General features: G+C 53.7%; 1 protein-coding gene across 1 annotated transcript in view; it reads left to right on the forward strand.

Annotated features, from left to right (window-relative positions):
• The first annotated feature begins 1580 nt into the window (after positions 1-1580).
• Positions 1581-22999, forward strand: part of MYBPC2 (myosin binding protein C, fast type) — a 36980-nt gene continuing 15561 nt past the window's right edge. The window contains exons 1-16 of the mRNA XM_010369547.1: positions 1581-1682; positions 3828-3917; positions 4424-4510; positions 5165-5313; positions 5769-5886; positions 6966-7014; positions 7152-7211; positions 10349-10545; positions 11603-11735; positions 13881-14005; positions 14097-14202; positions 16148-16320; positions 18377-18542; positions 21337-21443; positions 21788-21817; positions 22238-22377. Coding sequence (XP_010367849.1) covers positions 1664-1682; positions 3828-3917; positions 4424-4510; positions 5165-5313; positions 5769-5886; positions 6966-7014; positions 7152-7211; positions 10349-10545; positions 11603-11735; positions 13881-14005; positions 14097-14202; positions 16148-16320; positions 18377-18542; positions 21337-21443; positions 21788-21817; positions 22238-22377 — 1749 coding nt within the window. The 5' untranslated portion in view covers positions 1581-1663. The remainder of the gene's footprint in view (positions 1683-3827; positions 3918-4423; positions 4511-5164; positions 5314-5768; positions 5887-6965; positions 7015-7151; positions 7212-10348; positions 10546-11602; positions 11736-13880; positions 14006-14096; positions 14203-16147; positions 16321-18376; positions 18543-21336; positions 21444-21787; positions 21818-22237; positions 22378-22999) is intronic.

A 22999-nucleotide genomic window follows, 5' to 3' on the forward strand; every position in this document is an offset into this window, starting at 1 on the left:
GTGTATGCCTGTAGTTCCAGCTACTCGGAACTACTGAGGTGGGAGGGTCACTTGAGCACAGGAAGTTGAGGCTGCAGTGAGCCGTGATCGTGCCCTTGCACTCCAGACGGGGCGAGACCCTGTCTCAGAAACAAACAAATCACAAAAAGACTATACAACAAAACCTGTCTGAACCTTGAATGCCGAGAAATAAGAGGCTTGACGTGCAGGCACAGGGGGTTCCGTTTGTTTTATGTCTTCCTGCCTTCCTGCCAATTGAAGTTCTCCACCTCCTCGCTTCCCCTTCCATCTGGGTCTCTGTCCCCTTCCCTCTGAATTGAGTCTTCGGGCTGGCGGCGAGGGGCGCGAGGCTTCAGGTGGCCGCGGCACTGCAGGCCTGGGCCCCTCCCCAACTTAGCGGGGCTCTCGGGAGCGCAGTGGCAGTCTGCCTGGCAACCCGTGACATCACGCGGGGCTGACGTCGGATTGGCTGGACCCTTCCTGGAGGCGGAGAAGTTTCCGGCTCGTAGGGGGTTTTGGAAAAGGAGGAGGGGGAAGATGAACAGGAAGAAAAAGGTGAGGGACTTGTTTTTCCTCACACCGGGTCCCTCACGCCGCGTTACTAGCCAGGCAGACCCCCGCCTTAACCCTAACTCCCCAACACCCTTTCCCTCCTTCCCACAACACCTGGCGTCCCCAAGCCCCGCCCCTCCCCAGGCTCCGCCCCCTCGGCTCCCCGCCGCGTCCAGAGCTACCCCATTCAGAAAGTCACAGGTCCCCTTGCCGGGAAGGGCGCCAACGTCCGGGCAGCCCTCCAGGGCCTTCCCAGCCTCCCACCCGCCCCCGCCGGGGACGCCCACCCCCTACCCGCGTCCGGTGCCGGCAGTGCGCGCTCCGGGAAGAGTCGCGCGGAGCGGTCCCAGGAGGGGCGGCGGCCAGTTCGGGGTCCCAGATGGCCGGGGCCCCAGCTCTTCTGGTTTGCCCACGCCCGGGGCGCGAAACTCCGGAGTCCCAGAGCCCCGGCGCCCTCCCCGGAGGCGCAGGGACCTCCTCCCCCCGCCGCCGTCCTGCCTAGGCTGGGAAACCGGACCCTCCCTCCCGGCTCCGGTTTCCCGAAAACTCCTGACTTGCAGATGCTAAGAATGGCTTCCTAGACCCTGTCCCTCCCCCGCCTGCTTCATGCCAGAGCTCTGGCCCGCAGCCCTTGCCCCCTTGAGACCCTTAGTCTCTTCCTCTTCCTCCTCCTGGGACCCAGGCGTCCAGGCGCTTATCCTTTCTAGGGAACCCAAGAATCTGGGACCCCAGCTGCTTCTGCTCCCAGACTCAGGGGTCCAAGCACCCAGTCCCCTCCTCCCTGAGATCCTGGAGTCCGAACCCCAGGCCCCTCCTCCCTCAGACCCAGGTGTCCGAGCCCCAGCCCCTCCTTCCTCAGACCCAGGTGTCCGAGCCCCAGCCCCTCCTCCTTGGGGACCTGGCTCTCAGCCATCTCCCTAGGTCCAGCTGTTATTTCTCGCCCTTTAGAACATGCGGGCGGAATGTGGGGCGGCCCTATGGTCTGATGCCTCCCGGAGCCTTCTGGGAGTCTCAGGACTCATTAAAAGGCTCCCCTCAGGGGCCCACCTGTCCTCCCTAGGGCCTAGCGGGATGCGGCTGCGGTCAGAGGAGCGGGAGGAGGTCCCCCGACATGCCTGAGGCAAAACCAGGTGGTGCCAGGACCCCCTCCCTGTGGGGATGGGGCTGTTCTTTTCTGAATGGGGATTTGGGGCCCCCCCTTTGTAGGGTTGGGAGAAGGAGGAGCCTTCGCTGTGTGAGGAGGAGGCTCCCTTTGCTGTGCGGGATGGGGGTTCCCACATTGGTTTAGGGCGAGGGTCTCGATTCTGCATGGAGAAGAAGGTCCCCTTTCGTTTGTGACAGGAGTTTCCTTCCTTGTATGAGATGGGGTCGGTCTCATATCTGTTGGGGTAAGGGATCCCCTTCACTCAGCAGGTTTCTTTTTCTATAAGTGATTGGGGGGCATCTCTGGTGGAGATGGGGATTCTCTGGTTGTAAATTGGGTTCCTTTTGCTCGATGGAGATGGGGGTCCTGTGTGTGTAGACTGGGTTTTTTATTTTTTTGAGATGGAGTCTCGCTCTGTCACCCAGGCTGGACTGCAGTGGTGCAATCTCGGCTCACTGCAACCTCTGCCTCCTGGGTTCAAGCAATTCTCCTGCCTCAGGTAGCTAGGATTACAGGCATGCGCCATCATGTCTGGCTATTTTTGTATTTTTAGTAGAGACGGGTTTCGCCATGTTGGCCAGGCTGGTCTCAAACTCCTAACCTCGGGTGATCCACCCGCCTCAGCCTCCGCAAGTGCTTGGACGACAGGCGTGAGCCCTTGCGCCTGGCCAGACTGGGAGGTCTTCGCATGTGATTGGATTCTCCACATCCAGGGATAGCATCCTCTGGGCAGGGTCTGGGCCACTTCTCTGAGTGAAGACTCAGAGGGAGCCAGGTGCAGTGGCTCACGCCTGTCATCCCAGTGCTTTGGAATGCCAAGGTAGGAGGATTGCTTGAGGCCAGGAATTCAAGACCAGCCCAGGCAACATGGCGAGAACTTGTCTCTACAAAAAATTAAAAGTTAGCCAGGTGTGGTGGTGCATGCATGTAGTCCTAGATACTTGGGAGGCTGAGGTGGGAGGATCGTTTGAGCCTGGGCACTTGAGACTGCAGTGAGCTGTAATCATAACCACTGCACTCCAGCCTGGGTGACAGACTGAGACCCTGTCACTAAAAAACAAGCAACAACAACAACAACAAAAATGGCCTGGTGCAGCAGCTCACACCTGTAGTCCCAGCACCTTGGGAGGCCAAGGTGGGTGGATCGCCTGAGCCCAGGAGTTTAAGGCCACTCTGGCCAATATGGCAAAACCCCATCGCTACAAAAAAATACTAAATTAGCTGGGCTTGTGGATATGCGCCTGTAGTCCCAGCTACTTGGGAGTCTGAGGCAAGAGGATCACTTGAGCCTGGGAGGCGGAGGTTGCAGTGAGCCCAGATCTTGCCACTGCACTCCAGCCTGGGAGACAGAGCGAGACCCTGCTGGGAAAAAACAAACACAAAAAATAGATTCCAAGGGACCCTCTCTGTAGGATTTGGGGTGATTGTGGATATAAAGATTAGTGGTTCCCATCTGCATGGAGTCACAGGGTAAGTATCTGTATTAAGGATGGGGGAGCCTCATTTCTGTGGGCACTGAGGCTTCCCTGTGTAGGAATTAGCAAGGCTTCTTCATATAGGGAATGGGGTCCTTTCTGTGGGGTGTGGGGACCTTCTTTGAATGGGACTGGGGAGCACTTTCTATGGAGATGAGGCTTTCTCTCTATGAGGAACTCACCCAGGAATCATGCACCACTGGGTGGACCCCCTCCTGGGATGTCTGGTCCGCTGGCCTCAGGCCAAGCAGGTTGTGGGGTGGGTCCGGCCCCTACTGTAGCTGCAGACCCAGCCAGCAAGGAACAGCAGGCAGGGCAGGGGAAGGATGCTGCGGTCAGCACCAGGTGTCCAGTTTCCAGCCCAGAGGGAGAGCTAATTATACCCTCGGACCCAAAAGGTCAGGGGCTGGTGGCCTGGGCGGATGGGGCAGGGCCTGCTGGGGGCAAGGGAAACCCGATCCCACAGACTCTCAGATCTGAGATAAATTTATACCTAAGGTGGGGGCCTGGACTTGTGGGTCTGAGGGAGGAGGAGGGGCCGGGGGCCTGGACTCCTGGGTCCGAGGGAGGAGGAGGGGCTGGGAGCCTGGACTCCTGGGTCTGAGGGAGGAGTGTGCTGACCGCATGCTCAACTATGACTGTCCCCTACCTTACAGCGGCCAAAAAAGCCCCCAAGGGCAAAGATGCCCCCAAAGAAGCCCCCAAGGGGACTCCCCCTAAGGAGGCTCCTGCAGAGGCCCCCAAAGGTGAGGAGGTGTTCCCTCGGGCTCAGCCGACCTGGCTTCTCATCTCCGTCCTCCCCTCTACACCTCCCCCGGCCTTCCCCTAGCCTCTGTCCCTGAATCTGTCCCCACACAGCCCCAGGGCTGACCCACGCCTCCCATGCTCCTAGCCCTCCTGGGGCTCCCTGGCACCCCCAGGCAGAGCCCAGCCCCTCGGCTGGCATCAGTTCCAGTCAACTGACTGACTGATCACCAAGTTCCGCCCCAGTCTCTCTAAACCTCTCCCACCCCTCTAGTCCACAGATGAGGAAACCGAGGCCCAATGGGGTGGGGGAGCCTGGCCAAGGTCACACAGCCATGAGGGTGACAGGTGGCCTTTCCCAGGTCAGGAAAAGTCATTTAATCCCCATGATGTTTGGTTTCTGAGCAGAGGGTCCCTCACTGTCTCTAAGTCCTTTCCCCAAAGCGGCCCATTGTCCCCTCCTCAGCCCATCTCAGACCTCCTCATCCTAATCCTGTCCCCTGAGCAGAAGCCCCACCCGAGGACCAGTCCCCGACTGTAGAGGAGCCTACTGGCATTTTCCTGAAGAAGCCGGACTCTGTATCAGTGGAGACTGGTGAGGTGAACCCGGGGGAGGAGGGGCCAGGGGCCTGGACGCCTGGGTCTGAGGGAGGAGGGGCCGGGGGCCTGGACTCCTGGGTCTGAGGGAGGAGGGGCCGGGGGCCTGGACTCCTGGGTCTGAGGGAGGAGGGGCCGGGGATCTGGACTCCTGGGTCTGAGGGAGGAGGGGCCGGGGGCCTGGACTCCTGGGTCTGAGGGAGGAGGGGCCGGGGGCCTGGACTCCTGGGTCTGAGGGAGGAGGGGCTGGGGATCTGGACTCCTGGGTCTGAGGGAGGAGGGGCTGGGGGCCTGGATTCCTGGGTCTGAGGGAGGAGGGGCTGGGGATCTGGACTCCTGGGTCTGAGGGAGGAGGGGCTGGGGATCTGGACTCCTGGGTCTGAGGGAGGAGGGGCTGGGGATCTGGACTCCTGGGTCTGAGGGAGGAGGGGCCGGGGGCCTGGATTCCTGGGTCTGAGGGAGGAGGGGCTGGGGATCTGGACTCCTGGGTCTGAGGGAGGAGGGGCTGGGGATCTGGACTCCTGGGTCTGAGGGAGGAGGGGCTGGGGGGCCTGGACTCCTGGGTCTGAGGGAGGAGGAGCCAGGGCTCTGGAGAGCCTTAGTTTCCTTCCTGGGCCTCCTTCCACTCCCCGCTGTTACTCACCCCGTGTAGGGAAGGACACAGTGATCGTGGCCAAGGTGAACGGGAAGGAGCTTCCGGACAAACCGACCATCAAGTGGTTCAAGGGGAAGTGGCTGGAGCTGGGCAGCAAGAGTGGCGCCCGCTTCTCCTTCAAGGAGTCCCATGACTCCGCCAGCAACGTGAGGACCCCGTGGGCCAGAGGGCCGGCGGGGGGAGTGGAGCTTGTACAGGACGTGCTCCTCAGAAATGCTGTTGCCTGAGGCATGGCTGTGGGCCTGGAGCCGGGATGGAGAGTGGGCCCTCTGAGGATGGAGGCTGTGCAGGGCTGCTGGGGAGAGGTTGTGTGAGGCAGAGGGGAGGATGCCTGGGGTTGGGTGGAGATATATCTGGGCTTGGTCATGTACATTCCTGGCAAGGCCTGAGAGGGCCAGGGACATGGGCCCCAGAAGTCCTGATGGGTCAGGTGTGAGGAGACAGAGCTGGCCATCAGATGCTGAGCCCCCTCTCGGTCTCCACTGGCCCCCTGTGGGGTGGGGGTGAGGACTTGGAGATAGAGCTATGAGTGGACTCTGAGAAATATGGGGTGGCTCTAGAGGGTGGTCCCGTGCACCCACACCCCCGGCCCTGGACCCAGGTGTACACCGTGGAGCTGCACATCGGGAAGGTGGTACTGGGGGATCGTGGGGATTACCGCCTTGAGGTCAAAGCCAAGGACACCTGCGACAGCTGTGGCTTCAACATCGACGTCGAGGGTACGCTGGTGGGGGGTGAGAGAGCAAAGGGTTCTGTGCCTGGGGGGTGGGGGACAGACGTACCAGCCGGGTGTTGGGAGAGTGCATAGGCATGGGCATGAGGTGGGCACAGGTTTTTGGAGGAGGGAGTGCAGATTCTGGGGTCAGAGTATTCAAACTCAGGGAGACTTAGCATGGGAGGAGGTCTGGATTTGGGGGTTGAAAGTGTTCAGGGTTGGCCGGGCGCGGTGGCTCAAGCCTGTAATCCCAGCACTTTGGGAGGCCGAGACGGGTGGATCACGAGGTCAGGAGATCGAGACCATCCTGGCTAACACGGTGAAACCCCGTCTCTACTAAAAAATACAAAAAACTAGCCGGGTGAGGTGGCAGGTGCCTGTAGTCCCAGCTACTCGGGAGGCTGAGGCAGGAGAATGGCGTAAACCCGGGAGGCGGAGCTTGCAGTGAGCTGAGATCCGGCCACTGCACTCCAGCCGGAGCGACAGAGTGAGACTCCGTCTCAAAAAAAAAAAAAAAAAAAAAAAGAAAGTGTTCAGGGTCTTGGGATGCACACGCAAAGGCTTAGGAGGTGAGTTACGCACACTCCACGTTCAAGAAAGTAGGCATAAAGCCTTGGGAAGTGAGGAGGGTGTCCAGGTTTAGAGAGTGTCCAGATTTAGAGAATAAGGGCATATAGGTTTAGGGTGAGGGTGTACAGGATTAACAGGAAGTTACACGGATTTGAGGGCACATATATGGACCCCTGAGGGTATACGGGCTCTGGGGGTCTGCAGCCCTGAATGTGTGAGGGCTTAAATGTGGGGTGCACAGGAAATGAGATTGTCCAGGCCTAGGGAGAAAGACAAGCTGGCTCAGGTGCGGGGGTATAGGCTGCTGAGAGAGGGTGGAGCTGGGCAGCCGGGAAAATGAGTATGAGCTGGTCTAGAACTAGAGGATGCCCAGGCCTCAGTGAGAGTGTGCTGGTCCAAGAGATGGAGAAAAGGGGGCCTAGAAGAGGTTGTGCAGGCCTGGAGAGGGGCTCTCAGTCTTAGATCAACCCTGGCCTCCAACTCATCTTCCCTTCTCTCATCACCTCTCCCCAGCACCCCGTCAGGATGCCGCTGGGCAGAGTCTAGAAAGCTTCAAGCGTATGTAAGTGACCCCAGGCCCTTACCAGGGTCCCAAGGACCATGGGAGGCTCTCCCTTGGGAGGGGAAAAAGGGAGGACTGGGGAAGGCAAGGGGTGAATCTGAAGAGTCAATACTCACACCCCCTCTCAATGGCCACAGGGGTGAAGGGAAGTCGGATACTGCAGGTGAGCTGGATTTCAGCGGCCTGTTGAAGAAGAGGTGAGCCCCAGAGCTGGCACAGAGAGGGGAGATGGGGCTCAAGGGGAGGAGGTGGTGGGTGAAGCTCCATGGCCCGTTGCTTCCTCCTAGACCCACTTCTTATCCCTCTACCACCTCTATCTGTTCACTCCCTGCTCACCCACTATGTAACACACCAACCCATCAGGCTGCCTGTTCATTCACCCATCTATCCATTCACCCAGACCCCTACCCACACCCCCACCCAGCCAACCATCTGCCACGAGTTCACTCACCTCCCCACCCTTTAATCCACTATTCTCACACCCACTCTCCTGCTCACTCAGGCTCTAGTTCACCTACTCCTCCACCTACTCACCCTCCCATCCATCCATCCTTCCATCCATCCACTTTCCACCCGCCAATCCATCCACTCACCCATCCATCCAACCAGTTGCCTATTTATCCATCTACTAATGCATCTATCCACCTACCTGCCCAGTTGCCAATCCATCTACCCACATATCCTTCCATTAACCACCATCTTCCCACCTGTTTACCTGCCCATCTGCCATTACAGTCAACCTGGCTACATGGGTAGGTGGATGAGTAATGAGTGAATGGGATGTTGGATTTGGTTGGGAGATGCAGGTGCAGATAGACAGGTGGGAAGGTGGGTGGATGGTACGGATGAGTGGGTGGTAGAGAGGTGGGAGGATGGGTGCCTCAATAGGTGGGGAAGTGGATGGATGGATGGAGTGGGTGGAGGATGAATGGATGGGGTCATGAATACGTGTCTGAGTTCACCAGTGAAGAGGTGGGCAGTTGACACACCCATCCACACAGATAGCCTTGTGTTAGATTGAACTATGTGAAATTGATGTTCTGTAGGTAAAAATGATTGAAAGTCTGGATGCAGTGGCTCACGCCTATAATCCCAGCACTTTGGAAGACCAGTGTGGGAAGATTACTTGAGCCCAGGAGTGCAAGACCAGCCTGGGCCACATAGGGAGACCCTGACTTTACCAAAAAAAAAAAGGAAGAAAACTTAGCAGGGCATGGTGGCATGTGCTTGTGGTCCTAACTACTTAGGAGGCTGGGGTAGGAGGATGGTTTGAGCCCAGGAGATCAAGGCTGCAGTGAGCCATGATGGCGCCACTACACTCCAGTCTAGGCAACAGAGTGAGACCCTGTTTCAAAAACAAACAAAAAATTAAATATTGGCAATCTTTTTTTTTTTTTTTGAGACCGAGTCTCGCTCTGTCGCCCGGGCTGGAGTGCAGTGGCCGGATCTCAGCTCACTGCAAGCTTCGCCTCCCGGGTTTACGCCATTCTCCTGCCTCAGCCTCCCGAGTAGCTGGGACTACAGGCGCCCGCCACCTCGCCCGGCTAGTTTTTTGTATTTTTTAGTAGAGACGGGGTTTCACCGTGTTAGCCAGGATGGTCTCGATCTCTTGACCTCGTGATCCGCCCGTCTCGGCCTCCCAAAGTGCTGGGATTACAGGCTTGAGCCACCGCGCCCGGCCAAATATTGGCAATCTTATACTCATTATCTGCTGGCCCACTTATCCATCTTCACTTGCCCGTCAATCCCCATAACCAAATCCCTGACAATTCCATTTGCTGATCAATTCTATCTCCAGCCAGCCAGCCGCGTCGTTGGCCACTTCCCATCAACATATTCACCCAACTGTGCAGTCAGTTCTCATCAACCCATCAGTCCATCCACTCACCCACCTGTCTTCCCCCAACCCATCTGCCTGTCCTCCCACCCACCCTTCCATTGACCCACCCACCTACTTATCAGCCCACTTACTCACCATTCTCTACATCAATTCAAATATTCATGTCCCCACATTCACCTCCACATCTATCCTCTCTTTGTTCCTTTCCCTTCCTTCCTTCCCTCCCAGGCTCCATCCATGCATTCAGTCACTCTCTCACCCATCATCCATCTTCTAAGGCCTCCCGTCTACTAGGTCCTGGGCTGAGATCCAGGGAGAGAGAACAGTTTGACCAGGTCCCTGATGTGAGATCACTCATTGCCTTGGGAAATGGGTCTGGTCTGACAGACATGGACACAGACTGAGACTATTTGGTGTGATTTTAGAGAGGGTCCCACCGGGGCCTGTGAGAGCCCAGAGCACGAGCAACTCACTGCCTTGGAGGACAGGGAATGCCTCAGGGAGAAGGGAACTTTGGTGCTAGGTCTTGTAGGATGAAGAGGAGTCCAGGAGGAAGAGAAGGTGGGGAGACGTCATGAAGGTAGGGAAACATTTTGTGCAAAGGCTGGGAGGCAAGAGAGAGCCTGAAGTGTTCAGCAGGAGACAAGCAGCTTGGTTCAGGTGGCTTTGTGAGTGGTGATGGAAGTAGCTGGGGCGTGACTGCCAGGCGGAGGGCTGGGGCTTCCTCCTGAAGGCAGTGGGGAGCCACGGGACAGTTCTGAACATGAAAGGGAGAGCCACTGATGTGGGTGTCAGAAATACCCCACAGGATAAAAGAGGGCAAATAGGGTACAATGTGTACTGCTTGGGTGATACGTACACCGAAATCTCACAAATCACTGCTAAACAGCTTGCTCATGTAACCAAACACCACCTGTTTCCCAATAACCTATGGAAATAAAATAAATACATACATAAATGTAAAGACATACCCCGCGGGCCGGGCACAGTGGCTCACGCCTGTAATCCCAGCACTTTGGGAGGCCGAGGCAGGCAGATCACTTAAGGTCAGCAGTTCGAGACCAGCCTGTCCAACATGGCGAAACCCCGTCTCTACTAAAAATACACAAATTAGCCGGGAGTGGTGGTGTGAGCCTGTAATCCCAGCTGCTCAGGAGGCTGAGGCAGGAGAATCGCTTGAACTTGCGGTGAGCCGAGGTGGAGGCTGCAGTGAGCCGAGATCACACCACTGCACTCCAGCCTGGGTGACAGAGTGAGACTCTGTCTCAAAAAAATTAAAAAAAAAAAAAAAAAAAAAAAAAACCCAGTGGGGACCGTGCTGGGAAGAGGCCAGGAGACCCCAGGAAGCGGCTGGGGCAATGGACCAGGCGGGAAACAATGGCCCCTAAGGGGAAGGTGGCTTGGGTGAGTCTCAGAGCCAATGAGTGAAGAAGGCAGAGGGATATCCTCCTCTCCTCACTCCCTGATGGCCCCTGTCCGTTCCCCCAACCCCAGGGAGGTGGTGGAGGAAGAGAAGAAGAAGAAAAAGAAAGATGACGATGACTTAGGCATCCCCCCGGAGATCTGGGAGCTCCTGAAAGGGGCAAAGAAGAGCGAGTACGAGAAGATCGCCTTCCAGTATGGTATCACCGACCTCCGGGGCATGCTGAAGCGGCTGAAAAAAGCCAAGGTCGAGGTCAAGAAGAGTGCAGGTCAGCCCTGGTCTGCGGGGAGCTGGGCCCCGCACACAGGAACCTCTAGCCTCGTGGATATCTGATGATTAGACCCTGGACCTATGTTTTCAAGGGGTCCCCATGAGGTAGGAGGCAAGACCCAACTCTAGCGGTGGGCCTTGGACACTGGACCAAATTGAGGACTAGCTAAAACAGGGACAGGGTGGAAGCAGTTTTCCATGAGACACGCCCACCAGTGTGCCATGTCCGTTTACCATGGCCATGGCAACGGCCAGGAGTTACTGCTCCTTTCCTTGGTAATGACCAGACCACCCAAAGGTTACCATCCTTTTCCTAGCAATTTCCATATAACCCGCTCCTTAATCTATAAGTAATTAAAAGTGGGTATCAATCTGACTGCAGGTCTGCCCTGAGCCGTTGCTCTCTGTCTCTGGGGTAGCCCTGTTCCGCAGGAGCAGTCAGGGGGCCTGTAACACTGCCACTTCAATAAAGCTGTTTTCAGGCCGGGCACGGTGGCTCACACCTGTAATCCCAGCACTTTGGGAGGCCGAGGAGGGCAGATCACCTGAGGTCCGGAGTTTGAGACCAGCCTGGCCAACATGGTGAAACCCCGTCTCTACTGAAAATACAAAAATCAGCTGGGCGTGGTGGCTCATGCCTGTAATCCCAGCAACTTGGGAGGGTGAGGCAGGAGAGTCACTTAAACCAGGAAGGCAGAGGTTGCAGTGAGCTGAGATGACACCGTGGCACTCCAGTCTGGGGAACAGAGTGAGACTCTTGTCTAAATAAATAAATAAATAACCTGTTTTCTTCTACCTACCACTGGCTTGCCCTTGACTTCTTTCCTGGGTGAAGCCGAGAACCATTGCAGGCTAAGCCCCACTTTGGGGTCCCCTGCCCTGCATCACCACCAGAGGAGTTCTCAAGGATCTCTAAGTTCATAGGAGGCCTCCTGACTTCCTCACTTTGACTTTGGAGAGCCTGTGGCCTGGGGAGGGAGATGTGGAGCCTCAGGGGATGACCAGGGGAGTGAGGACCACGTGCCTCCATCCCTTCTGCATGCCTCAATCTCCAGCATTCACAAAGAAGCTGGATCCAGCCTACCAAGTGGACAGAGGCAACAAGATCAAGTTGATGGTAGAGATCAGCGACCCAGACCTGCCCCTCAAGTGGTTCAAGAATGGCCAGGAGATCAAACCAAGCAGCAAGTATGTGTGGGGTGGGCAGTCCCTGTACTGGGGAGATCCCAGTCCAGAGAGAATGCCCGGAGACAAGGCCCATCACTCTTAACTAGAAAGGGCACACTCACCTCTATATGAAAAGTACAGGCCAGGCGCAGTGGCTCATGCCTGTAATCCCAGCACTTTGGGAGGCTGAGGTGGGCAGATCACCTGAGGTCAGGAGTTCGAGACCAGCCTGGCTAACATGGTGAAACCCTGTTTCTACTAAAAATACAAAAAATTAGCCAGGTGTGGTGGCACATGTCTGTAGCGCCTGTAATCCCAGCTACTTGGGAGGCTGAGTCAGGAGAATTGCTTGAACCTGGGAGGTGGAGGTTGCAGTGAGCTGAGATCACGCCATTGCACTCCAGCTTGGGCAACAAGAGCAAAACTCTGTCTCAAAAAAAAAAAAAAAAAAAAAAAGAAAAGGAAAAAGAAAAGTACAAATAGATGAGGCCAGGTGTGGTGGCCCACATCTGCAATCCCAGCACTCTGGGAAGCTGATGTGGGAGGACTGCTTGAGCCCAGGAGTGGAGTTCAAGACCAGCCTGGCCAACATAATGAAACCACATATCTACAAAAAATATATAAAATTAGCCGGGCACAGTGGCACATGTCTGTAGTCCAGGCTGTTCGAGGGGCTAAGGCAGGAGGACTGCCCAAGCTTGGGAGGCTGAGGCTGCAGTGAGCTATGATGGCACCACTGCACTCCAGCCTGGGCAACAAAGCGAGACCCTGTCAAAAAAAAAAAAAAAAAGAAAAAGAAAATTTAACAACAGTGTTTCTGCTCTCCAAATGGGCAAAACCTTGCGAAATTCTAAAACCCAGTGCTGGAGAAGAATAGCACAAATGTTGCTAGTGGGAATGTAATTTGCCGAGTCTCCCTAAGGGTAATGTATTAAAAAGTCTTCAGGATGTGCAATCCTAGGTATGCATTGTGAGGAGTTATCATGACTGTGCATATTTAGCCACAAGGATGTTCGCTGAGGCATTTGCTATCATAGAAAAGAATGGAAAACAACCAAAATGTAGTTTCATGCTAAGACACTCTGCAGTCACTCAAACAAATATTTATAATAGCTGAATGCAGTGACTCACATGTATAATTCCAGCAATTTGGGAGGCTGAGGCGGGCAGATGGCTTGAGCCCAGGAGTTCGAGATCAGCCTGGGCGACATGGTGAAACTCCGTCTCTACTAAAAATACAAAAATTAGCCGGGCATGGTGGCGGGCGCCTGTAGTCCCAGCTACTTAGGAGGCTGAGGCAGGAGGATCGCTTGAACCCAGGAGGCAGAGGTTGCAGTGAGCTGAGATCTCGCCACTGCACTCCAGCGTGGGTGGCAGAGTGAGACCCTGTTTCAACAACAACAACAAACACATCACAAGACAACCTTTTTAAAATTAATTAATTAATTAATTTTGTTGTGAGACGGAGTTTCGCTCTTGTTGCCTAGGCTGGAGTATAATGGCATGATCTCAGTTCACTGCAACCTTTGCCTCCCAGGTTCAAGAGATTCTCCTGCCTCAGCCTCCCAAGTAGCTTGGGATGACAGGAGCACCCCAACACATCTGACTGATTTTTTTGGGTGTATTTTTGGTAAAGATGAGGTTTTACCATGTTGCCCAGGCTGGTCTTGAACTCTTCAAGCAATCTGCGCACCTCAGACTCTGAAAAATGTTAGGATTACAGGTGTGAGCCACCATGACCGGTCCCGCCATGGTTATTCAAATAATAGGAATGGCTAGCCTGGACAACATACCATCTCTACAAAAATATTTAAAAATTAGAAGATACCAAGAAACGAGAAAAAAAATTTGTTGGGTATGGTGGTGTGTACCTGTGATCCCAGATACTCAGGGGCTGAGGTGGGAGGATCGCTCGGACCCAGGAAGTCTAGGTTGCAGTGAGCTGTGATCGCACCACTGCCCTCTAGCCTGGGTGACAGAGTGAGACCCTGTCTCAAAAATAAAAAAAAAAAAATAAATAAATAATTGAAACTGGGCTCTCAATCCCTTTCCACACAATTTGGTTCTAAGAGAGAGAGAGAGACTTGCCTTGAGAACAAGTGAGCAGAGCTACCAGGGCTAGGTGGATGCTACATGCCCTGGTTTGAGGTGAGACTTTTGCATCAGGTACGTGTTTGAGAACGTTGGTAAGAAGCGAATCCTCACCATCAACAAGTGCACGTTGGCGGATGACGCTGCCTATGAAGTAGCTGTGAAGGATGAGAAATGTTTCACTGAGCTCTTCGTCAAAGGTGAGGCTGGATTCAGGCCTGAGCCTGGAGAGGGACTGGAATTCTGGAGGGGGTCCTGAAATGACTGACCTCCTGTCCCCCTGCCCCACAGAACCTGCAGTCCTGATTGTCACACCTCTCGAGGACCAGCAGGTGTTTGTGGGTGACCGGGTGGAAATGGCAGTGGAGGTGTCAGAAGAGGGTGCCCAGGTGATGTGGTAAGTGACCCTTGATCCCTGATCTCCATACAGGTGCACAAAGCTTCTTTGCCTCTGCCCTGATCTTTATGGGACCTCTTGCGACTTCTCTTGGAGATTTCTGACCTTTACTCAGTAGTCACCCCCAGGAGATCTCAGCTTTTCTCTATAAATCCTTACCTTCACCTAAAATTGTTTCTAGAATTTCTGACCTCTACCCATCCTATCCTCTTCAGGATCCTTTTCCTGATCTCCACTGTTCCATTAAATATTGATTCATCTGACCAATCATCTGTCCCTTGGTCCATCTATCCATGTATCCACTCATCCACCTACTCCATCCATCCGTCCATCCATTTATCCATTTACTTAACCATTCATCCACTCATCCATCCATCCATCCACTCATCCATTCATCCATCCATCTACACACTTAACCATCCAATCATCTACTTAACCATCCATCCATCCACTTAACCATCCATCCACTTATCCATCCATCCATCCATCCATCTACCCACTTAACCATCCATCCATCTACTTAACCATCCATCCATCCATCCATCCATCCATCCATCCATCCATCCACTTAACCATCCAACCATCTACTTAACCATCCATCCACTCATCCATCCATCCATCCACTTATCTATCCATCCATCTATCTATCCACTTAACCATCCATCCATCCATCCATCCATCCATTCATCCATCCCATTGACCCATTCATCTATCTACTCATTCATATATCCACTCTTCCATTTAGGTTGCCATCTAGTCATCCATCGACCTATCAATCCAGAGATCTATCCATCCACTTACTCACTCAGTCACTCACCTGCATACTTACCCACCATCTACCCATCCATTCATCCATCTATGTACCTATTCACCAACCCAACCAATATTTATCGAGCACCTGTTGTGTGGTGGTACTCTTCTACATATCAGATATATGGGGAGAAAAAAATGTCAACATGGTACCTGCCTTCATGGCATTTATAATCTGCTAATTTGGTGATAGTGGTGGTGGTGGTGGTGATGTGTGTGTGTGTGTGTGTGTGTGTGTGCTTAGGAGACAGAGATAGGCATTAGTCAAGTCGTCACATACATACATATAAAAGTTCCACTTTGAGACTGGTTTGAAAGGAGCAGTAATGGATTCTGTAACAGCTTCCCAGGAGGAAGGGATTCAGGAGGTCAGGGAAGGCTTCCTGGAGATGACAATTGAGCTGAGAACTGGATGATGTGGAGATATAAGTGAAGAGAGAAGGGGAGAGTGCCCTGGACAGGGAAAACCATTGGCAGAGGCCTCAACGTGTGATGTTTCTCTGAGACCCTAGGGCTTCCTCTGTGCTGACCTCTGCCCGTGGCATCTTTTTGGGTCCCCTGACTTCCAGCCAATACCTTGAGGCAATTAACTGTGTGTGGCCTGTGACCTCCTCCTCTCTCTCCCCGCTGCCCTTTTTTTTTTTTTTTTTTTTTTTTTTTGTTGAGACAGAGTCTTACTCTGTCACCCAGGCTGGAGTGCAATGGCGTGATCTTGGCTCACTGCAACCTCCACCTCCTGGATTCAAGCAGTTCTCCTGCCTTAGCCTCCTGAATAGCTGGGATTACAGGCACCCACCACTACACCTGCCTAATTTTGTGTTTTTTTAGTTAGAGATGGGGTTTCACCATGTTGGCCAGGCTGGTCTCGAACTCCTGACCTCAGGTGATCCACCCACCTCTGCCTCCCAAAGTGCTGGGATTATAGGCATGAGCCACCGTGCCTGGCCCTCTCACTCCCCTTCACCTGACCTGTGACCCTTCCACCACTCAAGATGCCTCTGCCACCCTTTATGTCTCCTGTCTCTGGGGACCTGCCTTCTGACCCCTCCGCGTGGGCCCCCGACTGACTCTCCACGACCCAGTCCGAGGGCTGTGCTGTCTCCTCACATCCCGCTCTCTGTCTCATTCCACCTAGGATGAAAGATGGTGTGGAACTGACTCGGGAGGATTCCTTCAAGGCCCGGTACCGCTTCAAGAAGGACGGGAAGCGCCACATCCTCATCTACTCAGATGTGACCCAGGAGGACGGGGGTCATTATCAGGTCATAACCAATGGCGGCCAGTGTGAGGCCGAGCTGATTGTGGAAGGTACGGGGCCTCCAGGTGGGGCAGGGGCTGTACTGCACATGCTTCTCCACACAGCTTGAAGTTGCTCAGGCCCCCAGTCTGGAAGTTGTTCTTGACTCCTCTCTTTCCCACACACCCTGTGTTCAGCCCACCAGGGAGATCTGGTGGCTCCAACTTCAAAGTAAATTTTGAATCCAGCCAAGCTTGGTGGCTCACGCCTGTAATCCCAGGACTTTGGGAGGCCGAGGCAGGTGGGTCACTTGAGCTTAGGAGTTCGAGACCAGCCTGGCCAACGTGGTGAAACTCCATCTCTACTAAAAATACAAAAAAAATTAGCTGAGTGTGGCAGCGTGCACCTGTAGTCCCAGCTACTTGGGAGGCTGAGGCAGGAGAATTGCTTGAACCCAGGAGGCGGAGGTTGCAATGAGCTGAGATTGTGCCACTGCACTCCAGCCTGGGCAACAGAGCAAGACTCTGTCAAAAAAAAAAAGAAAAGAAAAGAAAAGAAAAGAAAAGAAAAAGCTGGGCGAGGTGGCTCACACCTGTAATTCCAGCATTTTGGGAGACCAAGGCAAGTGGATCACTTGAGGTCGGGAGTTAGAGACCAGCCTGGCCAACGTGGTGAAACCCACTTCTATTAAAAATACAAAAATTAGCTGGGTGTGGTGGTGTGCACCTGTAATCTCAGCTACTTGGGAGGCTGAGGCAGGAGAATCGCTTGAATCCAGGAGGCAGAGTTTGCGGTGAGCTGAGATCGTGCCACTGCACTCCAGCCTGGGCAACAGAGCAAGACTCTGTCTCAAAAAAAACTAAAACTAAAACTAAAAATAACAAAAATTAGCCGGAGATGGTGGCACATACCTGTAATCCCAGCTACTCAGGAGGCTGAGGCAGGAGAATCACTTGAATCCAGGAGTTGGAGGTTGCAGTGAGCTGAGATTGTGCCACTGCACTCCAACCTGGGTGACAGAGCAAGACTCCGTCCTAAAAAAAAAAAAAAATCTGAATCCAACCACAAGCCCCCCTGTCACTGTCCCCGCCTGGCCCAGGTCTTCCTCCCCTCATGCCTGGACTGGTGCAGTTGTCTCCTCTCTAGTCACTCTGTGTCTATACTTGTCCCCTGACCTCCGCCCCCCAGTACCCGCGAGAGTGAGCCTCGTAAAACGTAAGTGAGATGGTGAAAAGAAACAGGTCTGTAGTTCGGGAAACATTGCTGGTACGTGTCAACGTCCTGGTTTGGATACTGGAGTCCGTTATGTACGCCGCCGCCAGTAGGGGAGGCTGGGTGAAGAGCACACAGGACTCTACGTGCTATTTTTGCAAGCTCTTGGGAGTCTATAATTCTGTAAAAATAAAAAATAAAAAACAAGTCATTTATGGGCCAAACAAATGATGGTATTTCCATATCTAGCCATAAGAAAAGAGAATGTTTTAGACAGGGCATGGTGGCTCATTCCTAATCCCAGCACTTTGGGAGGCCGAGGCGGGTGGATCACCTGAGGTCAGGAGGTCAAGACCAGCCTGGCCAACATGGTGAAACCCCATCTCTACGAAAAATACAAAATTAGCCGGGCGTGGTGGTGGGTGCCTGTAATCCCAGCTACTCAGGAGGCTGAGGCAGGAGAATCACTTGAACCTGGGAGGTAGAGGTTGCGGTGAGCCAAGATCACGCCATGGCACTCCAGCCTGGGTGACAAGAGTGAAACTCCGTCTCAAAAAATATATATAAATAAAATAAAATAAATAAAAACCTCAACGTGCTGGGATTACAGGCATGAACCACTGTGCCTGGCCACCTCAGGGCCTTTGCACGCTCCAGTGCCTCTGCCTGGGAGGCTTTTTTCATCCTCCGGTGGATCCCTCCCTGTCTCCCTCAGGCCTCCTTGCTCCCTCTTGTTTCTTTCTTCACCGTCTCCCACTAGCATGGGAGCTTCCCAAGGCCAGTGGGTTGTTTCTGGGTTGTCCGTGGCTGGTATCCCCAGTGCCTAGACCAGTGCCTGGCATGCAGTGGGTGCTCACAAGTGTCTGTGCACCAACCGGAGTAGTGACAGCTCCCTGTCTTTCGTTCCCTAACCAGAGAAACAGCTGGAGGTCCTGCAGGACATCGCGGACCTGACGGTGAAGGCCGCAGAACAGGCTGTGTTCAAGTGTGAGGTGTCTGATGAGAAAGTGACGGGCAAATGGTATAAGAATGGGATCGAGGTGCGGCCCAGCAAGAGGATCACCATTTCCCATGTAGGCAGGTGAGGAGTGGGCTGCAGAAGTGGCTGGGGGCAGGGTGTGTATAGCAGTTAGCTTTAGCTGCATAACAAGCTGTCCCCCACTTTTTTTTTAAATTGAGATGGAGTTTCTCTCTTGTTGCCCAGGCTAGAGTGTAATGGCACGATCTCAGCTCACTGCAACCTCCGCCTCCTGGGTTCAAGGGATTCTCCTGCCTCAGCCTCCAAGTAGCTGGGATGCACCACCACACCTGGCTAATTTTTTTGTATTTGGTAGAGACGGGGTTTCACCATGTTAGTCAGTCAGGTGGGTCTCGAAGTCCTGACCTCAAGTGATCCACCCGCCTCAGCCTCTCAAAGTGCTGGGATTACAGGCATGAGTCACCACGCCTGGACTTTTTCTTTTCTTTTTTTCTTTCTTTTCTTTTTTCTTTTTTTTTTGAGACAGAGTCTTGCACAGCAACCTCCAACTCCAAGGTTCAAACGATTCTCCTGCTTCAGCCTCCTGACTAGCTGACACTACAGGTGCACACTACCATGCTAATTTTTGCATTTTCAGTCAAGACGGGGTTTTGCCATGTTGGCCAGTCTGGTCTCTAACTCTTGACTTCAGTGATCCACTCACCTCGGCCTCCTAAAGTGCTGGGATTACAAGTATGAGCCACCACTCCTGTCCCGTCTCCAAACTTAGAGGTTTAAAAGGATGAAGATTGGGCTCGTTGCAGTGACTCATACCTGCAATCTTGGCACTTTGGGAGGCCAAGGCAGGAGGACTTCTTGAGCCCAGGAGTTTGAAACCAGTCTGGGCAACATAGTGAAACCCTCTTTCTAAATAAATAAATAAATCAGGATTCATTTCATCTTGAGTCTGCAGGTTGGCTGGGGGCTGGCTGATCCAGGATGGCCTCATTCTTACCTCTGTAGTAGCAGGACCTGGGCCCTGCTGACTTTGCATGGGTGCTGTCAGGACCTCAGCTGGGACAGTTGGGCACCCAGCATGCTGCTCCCTATGGCACGTCCTCCTCTTCCAGTGAGCTCAGCCTAGCACATTCATGTGGCAGAGGCAGAGGTCCTGAGAGAGCATGGAAGCAAACAAGACCTTTGTGGACCAGGCTGGAAACTGGTCCAATGCCACTTCCGCCATAGTCTGTTGGGCAAGGGAAGTCCCAGGTCAGCTCTGAGTCAAGGACTGGGAAGCAGATTCCACCACTTGATGGGGATGCTGCAAGGCCGCATTGCAAGGGCATGGACATGGGCAGAGAAAAGTCTCTGGCCATATCTGCTAACAGTCCACACGGGCGCCAGCTCAGAAAACAAGAAGCTGGAATTCAACAGGTCGCACGTGGACACCTAAGACAAACACCTGGTTACCTGCAGAATGCATGATAATCTCCATGATGCCCGGAGAGCACCGTGCCGTCCAGGGCTTCCTGGCAATAGCTCTTAGTGGGAGGCAGGCGTTCCCTGTGTTCTGTGTAGGGAACCATGCCGGCTGGTGGTCTCAATAATGATGATAATGGGCCGGGCGCGGTGGCTCAAGCCTGTAATCTCAGCACTTTGGGAGGCCGAGACGGGCGGATCACGAGGTCAGGAGATCGAGACCATCCTGGCTAACACGGTGAAACCCCGTCTCTACTAAACAAATACAAAAAACTAGCCGGGTGAGGTGGCGGGCACCTGTAGTCCCAGCTACTCGGGAGGCTGAGGCAGGAGAATGGTGTAAACCCGGGAGGTGGAGCTTGCAGTGAGCTGAGATCCGGCCACTGCACTCCAGCCTGGGTGACAGAGCGAGACTCTGTCTCAAAAAAAAAAAAAAAAAAAAAAAAATGATGATAATGGCCAGGCGCGGTGGCTCACACCTATAATCCTAGTACTTTGGGAGGCCGAGTACTTTGGGAGGTGGATCACTTGAGGTCAGGAGTTTGAGACCAGCCTGGCCAACATGGTGAAATCCCCATCTCTACGAAAAACACAAAAATTAGCTGGGTGTTGTGTTACACGCCCATAGTTCCAGCTACTTGGGAGGCTGGGGTGGGAAAATCATTTGAGCCCAGGAGGAGGATCTTGGCAGTGAGCCAACATCATGCCATTGCAGTCCAGCCTAGGTGGCGGAGTGACACTCCGTCTCAAACAAACAAACAAAAACAACGACACATAATGATGATAACATGTCCTGACGCTTATAGGGCACTGACTATGTGCCAGGTACTTTTCTAGGTGCAGTTTTTTTTTTTTTTTTTTTTTTTTTTTTTTTTTTTTTTTTTTGAGACAGGGTCTCAACGTGTCACACAGCCTGGAGTGCAGTGGTGCAATCACGACTCACTGCAGCCTTGACCTGGGCTGGAGCAATTCTCCCACCTCAGCCTCCCTAAGTGCTGAGATTACAAGCATGAGCCACCATGCCCGGCCAAAGAACAGTATTTATTTATTTATTTATTTATTTTCTGTAGAGACAGGGTCTCCCTGTGTTGCCCTGGCTGGTCTCGAACTCCTGGGCTCAAGCAATTCTTGATCCTCAGCCTCCCAAAGTGCTGGGATGTGAGCCACTGCACCTTTTTTGATGCTTTACAACAACCTTCATGTAGATTGGTATCGTTACCCCTATTTTATAGATGAAGAAACAGAGGCACAGAGAGGTTAAGTAACTCGCCCAAGGTCACACAGCTACTGATTTGAACATAGGCCACAGCATTCCAAAGCCCTGGATAAGAATGCAGGCATGTGAATTGCACTGAGGGAAGCTGATGAGACGGTGTAGTCCCATAGTGGTCCCCACTGCAATCTGGCCCGAACCCTACCCTTCTCCCCCACCCCTTAGGTTCCACAAGCTGGTGATCGACGACGTCCGCCCAGAGGATGAGGGAGACTACACGTTCGTGCCTGACGGCTACGCCCTGTCGCTCTCAGCCAAGCTCAACTTCCTGGGTGAGGGTGCCCCGTCCTCCTTCCCTGGGGACTATAAGATACACCTTCCCAGACCCAGGGCCCACGATGTCCCCCTCCAGGATTAAGGTTCCCTGAGTGCGAATGAGGACGACAGCAAGCCTCTGTCCCGCTCATGGCTGGAGTCAGAAGATGGAGGGAGAGCACTGAACTCACCGCCGCCTGCCGCCTGGGAGGAGGGGTGGCTCCTGGGCCTGAACCTGTCCCCAGCACCCCAGTTCCCAGGGAGACTGCCAGACCCCGTCACCTCTTCCTCTGGGCCGTGAAGGTGGGGCGAGGAGCCTGCTGGGTTTAGACCTAACCGTCCACTCTTCTTTGTCTTCCAGAAATCAAGGTGGAGTACGTTCCCAAGCAAGGTGAGCACCACGGGCTGCACTGGGAGCGAGTCCGAGGGAGGAGGGGCGGGTCTGAGGGAGGAGGGGGGCTGAGGGAGGAGGGGAATGGCTGAGGGAGGAGGGGCGGGGGGGTGCTGAGGGAGCCCACAGGCGGGGGTGGGGGCAGTCGGCCGAGAGAGGAGGCACTGGAGTCCGAGGGAGGAGGGGCTGGGGGCCTGGATCCCTGGGTATAAGGGAGGAGGGGCTGGGGACCTGGACCCCTGGGTCTGAGGGAGGAGGGGCTGGGGGCCTGGACCCCTGGGTCTGAGGGAGGAGGGGTTGGGGGCTTGGATCCCTGGGACTCTCGCTGTTGGAACCTAACTTTTCCGAGATCCTCTCGTGCCGACTGGGAAGGCCCAGCCTCCCACCTCCAGGGTCCCCATATCTCTTCTGTGCCACCAGAACCACCAAAGATCCACTTGGATTGCTCGGGGAAGACCTCAGAGAATGCGATTGTGGTTGTGGCTGGAAACAAGCTGAGGCTGGACGTGTCCATCACAGGGGAGCCCCCTCCCGTCGCCACCTGGCTGAAGGGAGATGAGGTGGGTCGGGGCCGCCCCTCTGTCCTGACTCCCTTTCCCTTTAGGCAAGTCTCTTTCCCCCTGAGCCTCAGTTTCATCCTCTGTAAAATGAGGGTGATGATTCCTTTTTCACAGGGTTGTTTTGAAGATTGGAGATTATGTTTGTCCATCACAGGTGTGGGACTAGTACACGGTGGACTTTCCATCCATTCATCTTTCAGTTAATTAATCAAGCGATCGACCAGTTTAGCCTTCCAGCCATCCAGTAACTCATCCGCCCATCCAGCTGGTGATTTTTTCATCAACTAATTGGTTAATTCACCCAGCCATCCACTCATCCAGTAAATAATCCGTTTGTCCATTTATCCATCAACCAATCCAGTTATCCATTCATCCAGAAACACATCTACCCACTTATCTATCTATCTATCTACCTATCTATCTATCTATCTATGTATCTATGTACATATGTATGCATGTATCTATGTATGTATGTATGTATCTATGTATGTATGTATCTATCATCTATGTATCTAATGTATGTATGTATGTATCTATCTATGTATCTGTCTATCTAATGTATCTATCTATCATCTATGTATCTATCTGTCATCTATGTATCTATCATCTATCTAATGTATGT

The sequence above is a fragment of the Rhinopithecus roxellana genome, chromosome 12, assembly GCF_007565055.1.
Source record: "Rhinopithecus roxellana isolate Shanxi Qingling chromosome 12, ASM756505v1, whole genome shotgun sequence".
Lineage (NCBI taxonomy): Eukaryota > Metazoa > Chordata > Mammalia > Primates > Cercopithecidae > Rhinopithecus > Rhinopithecus roxellana.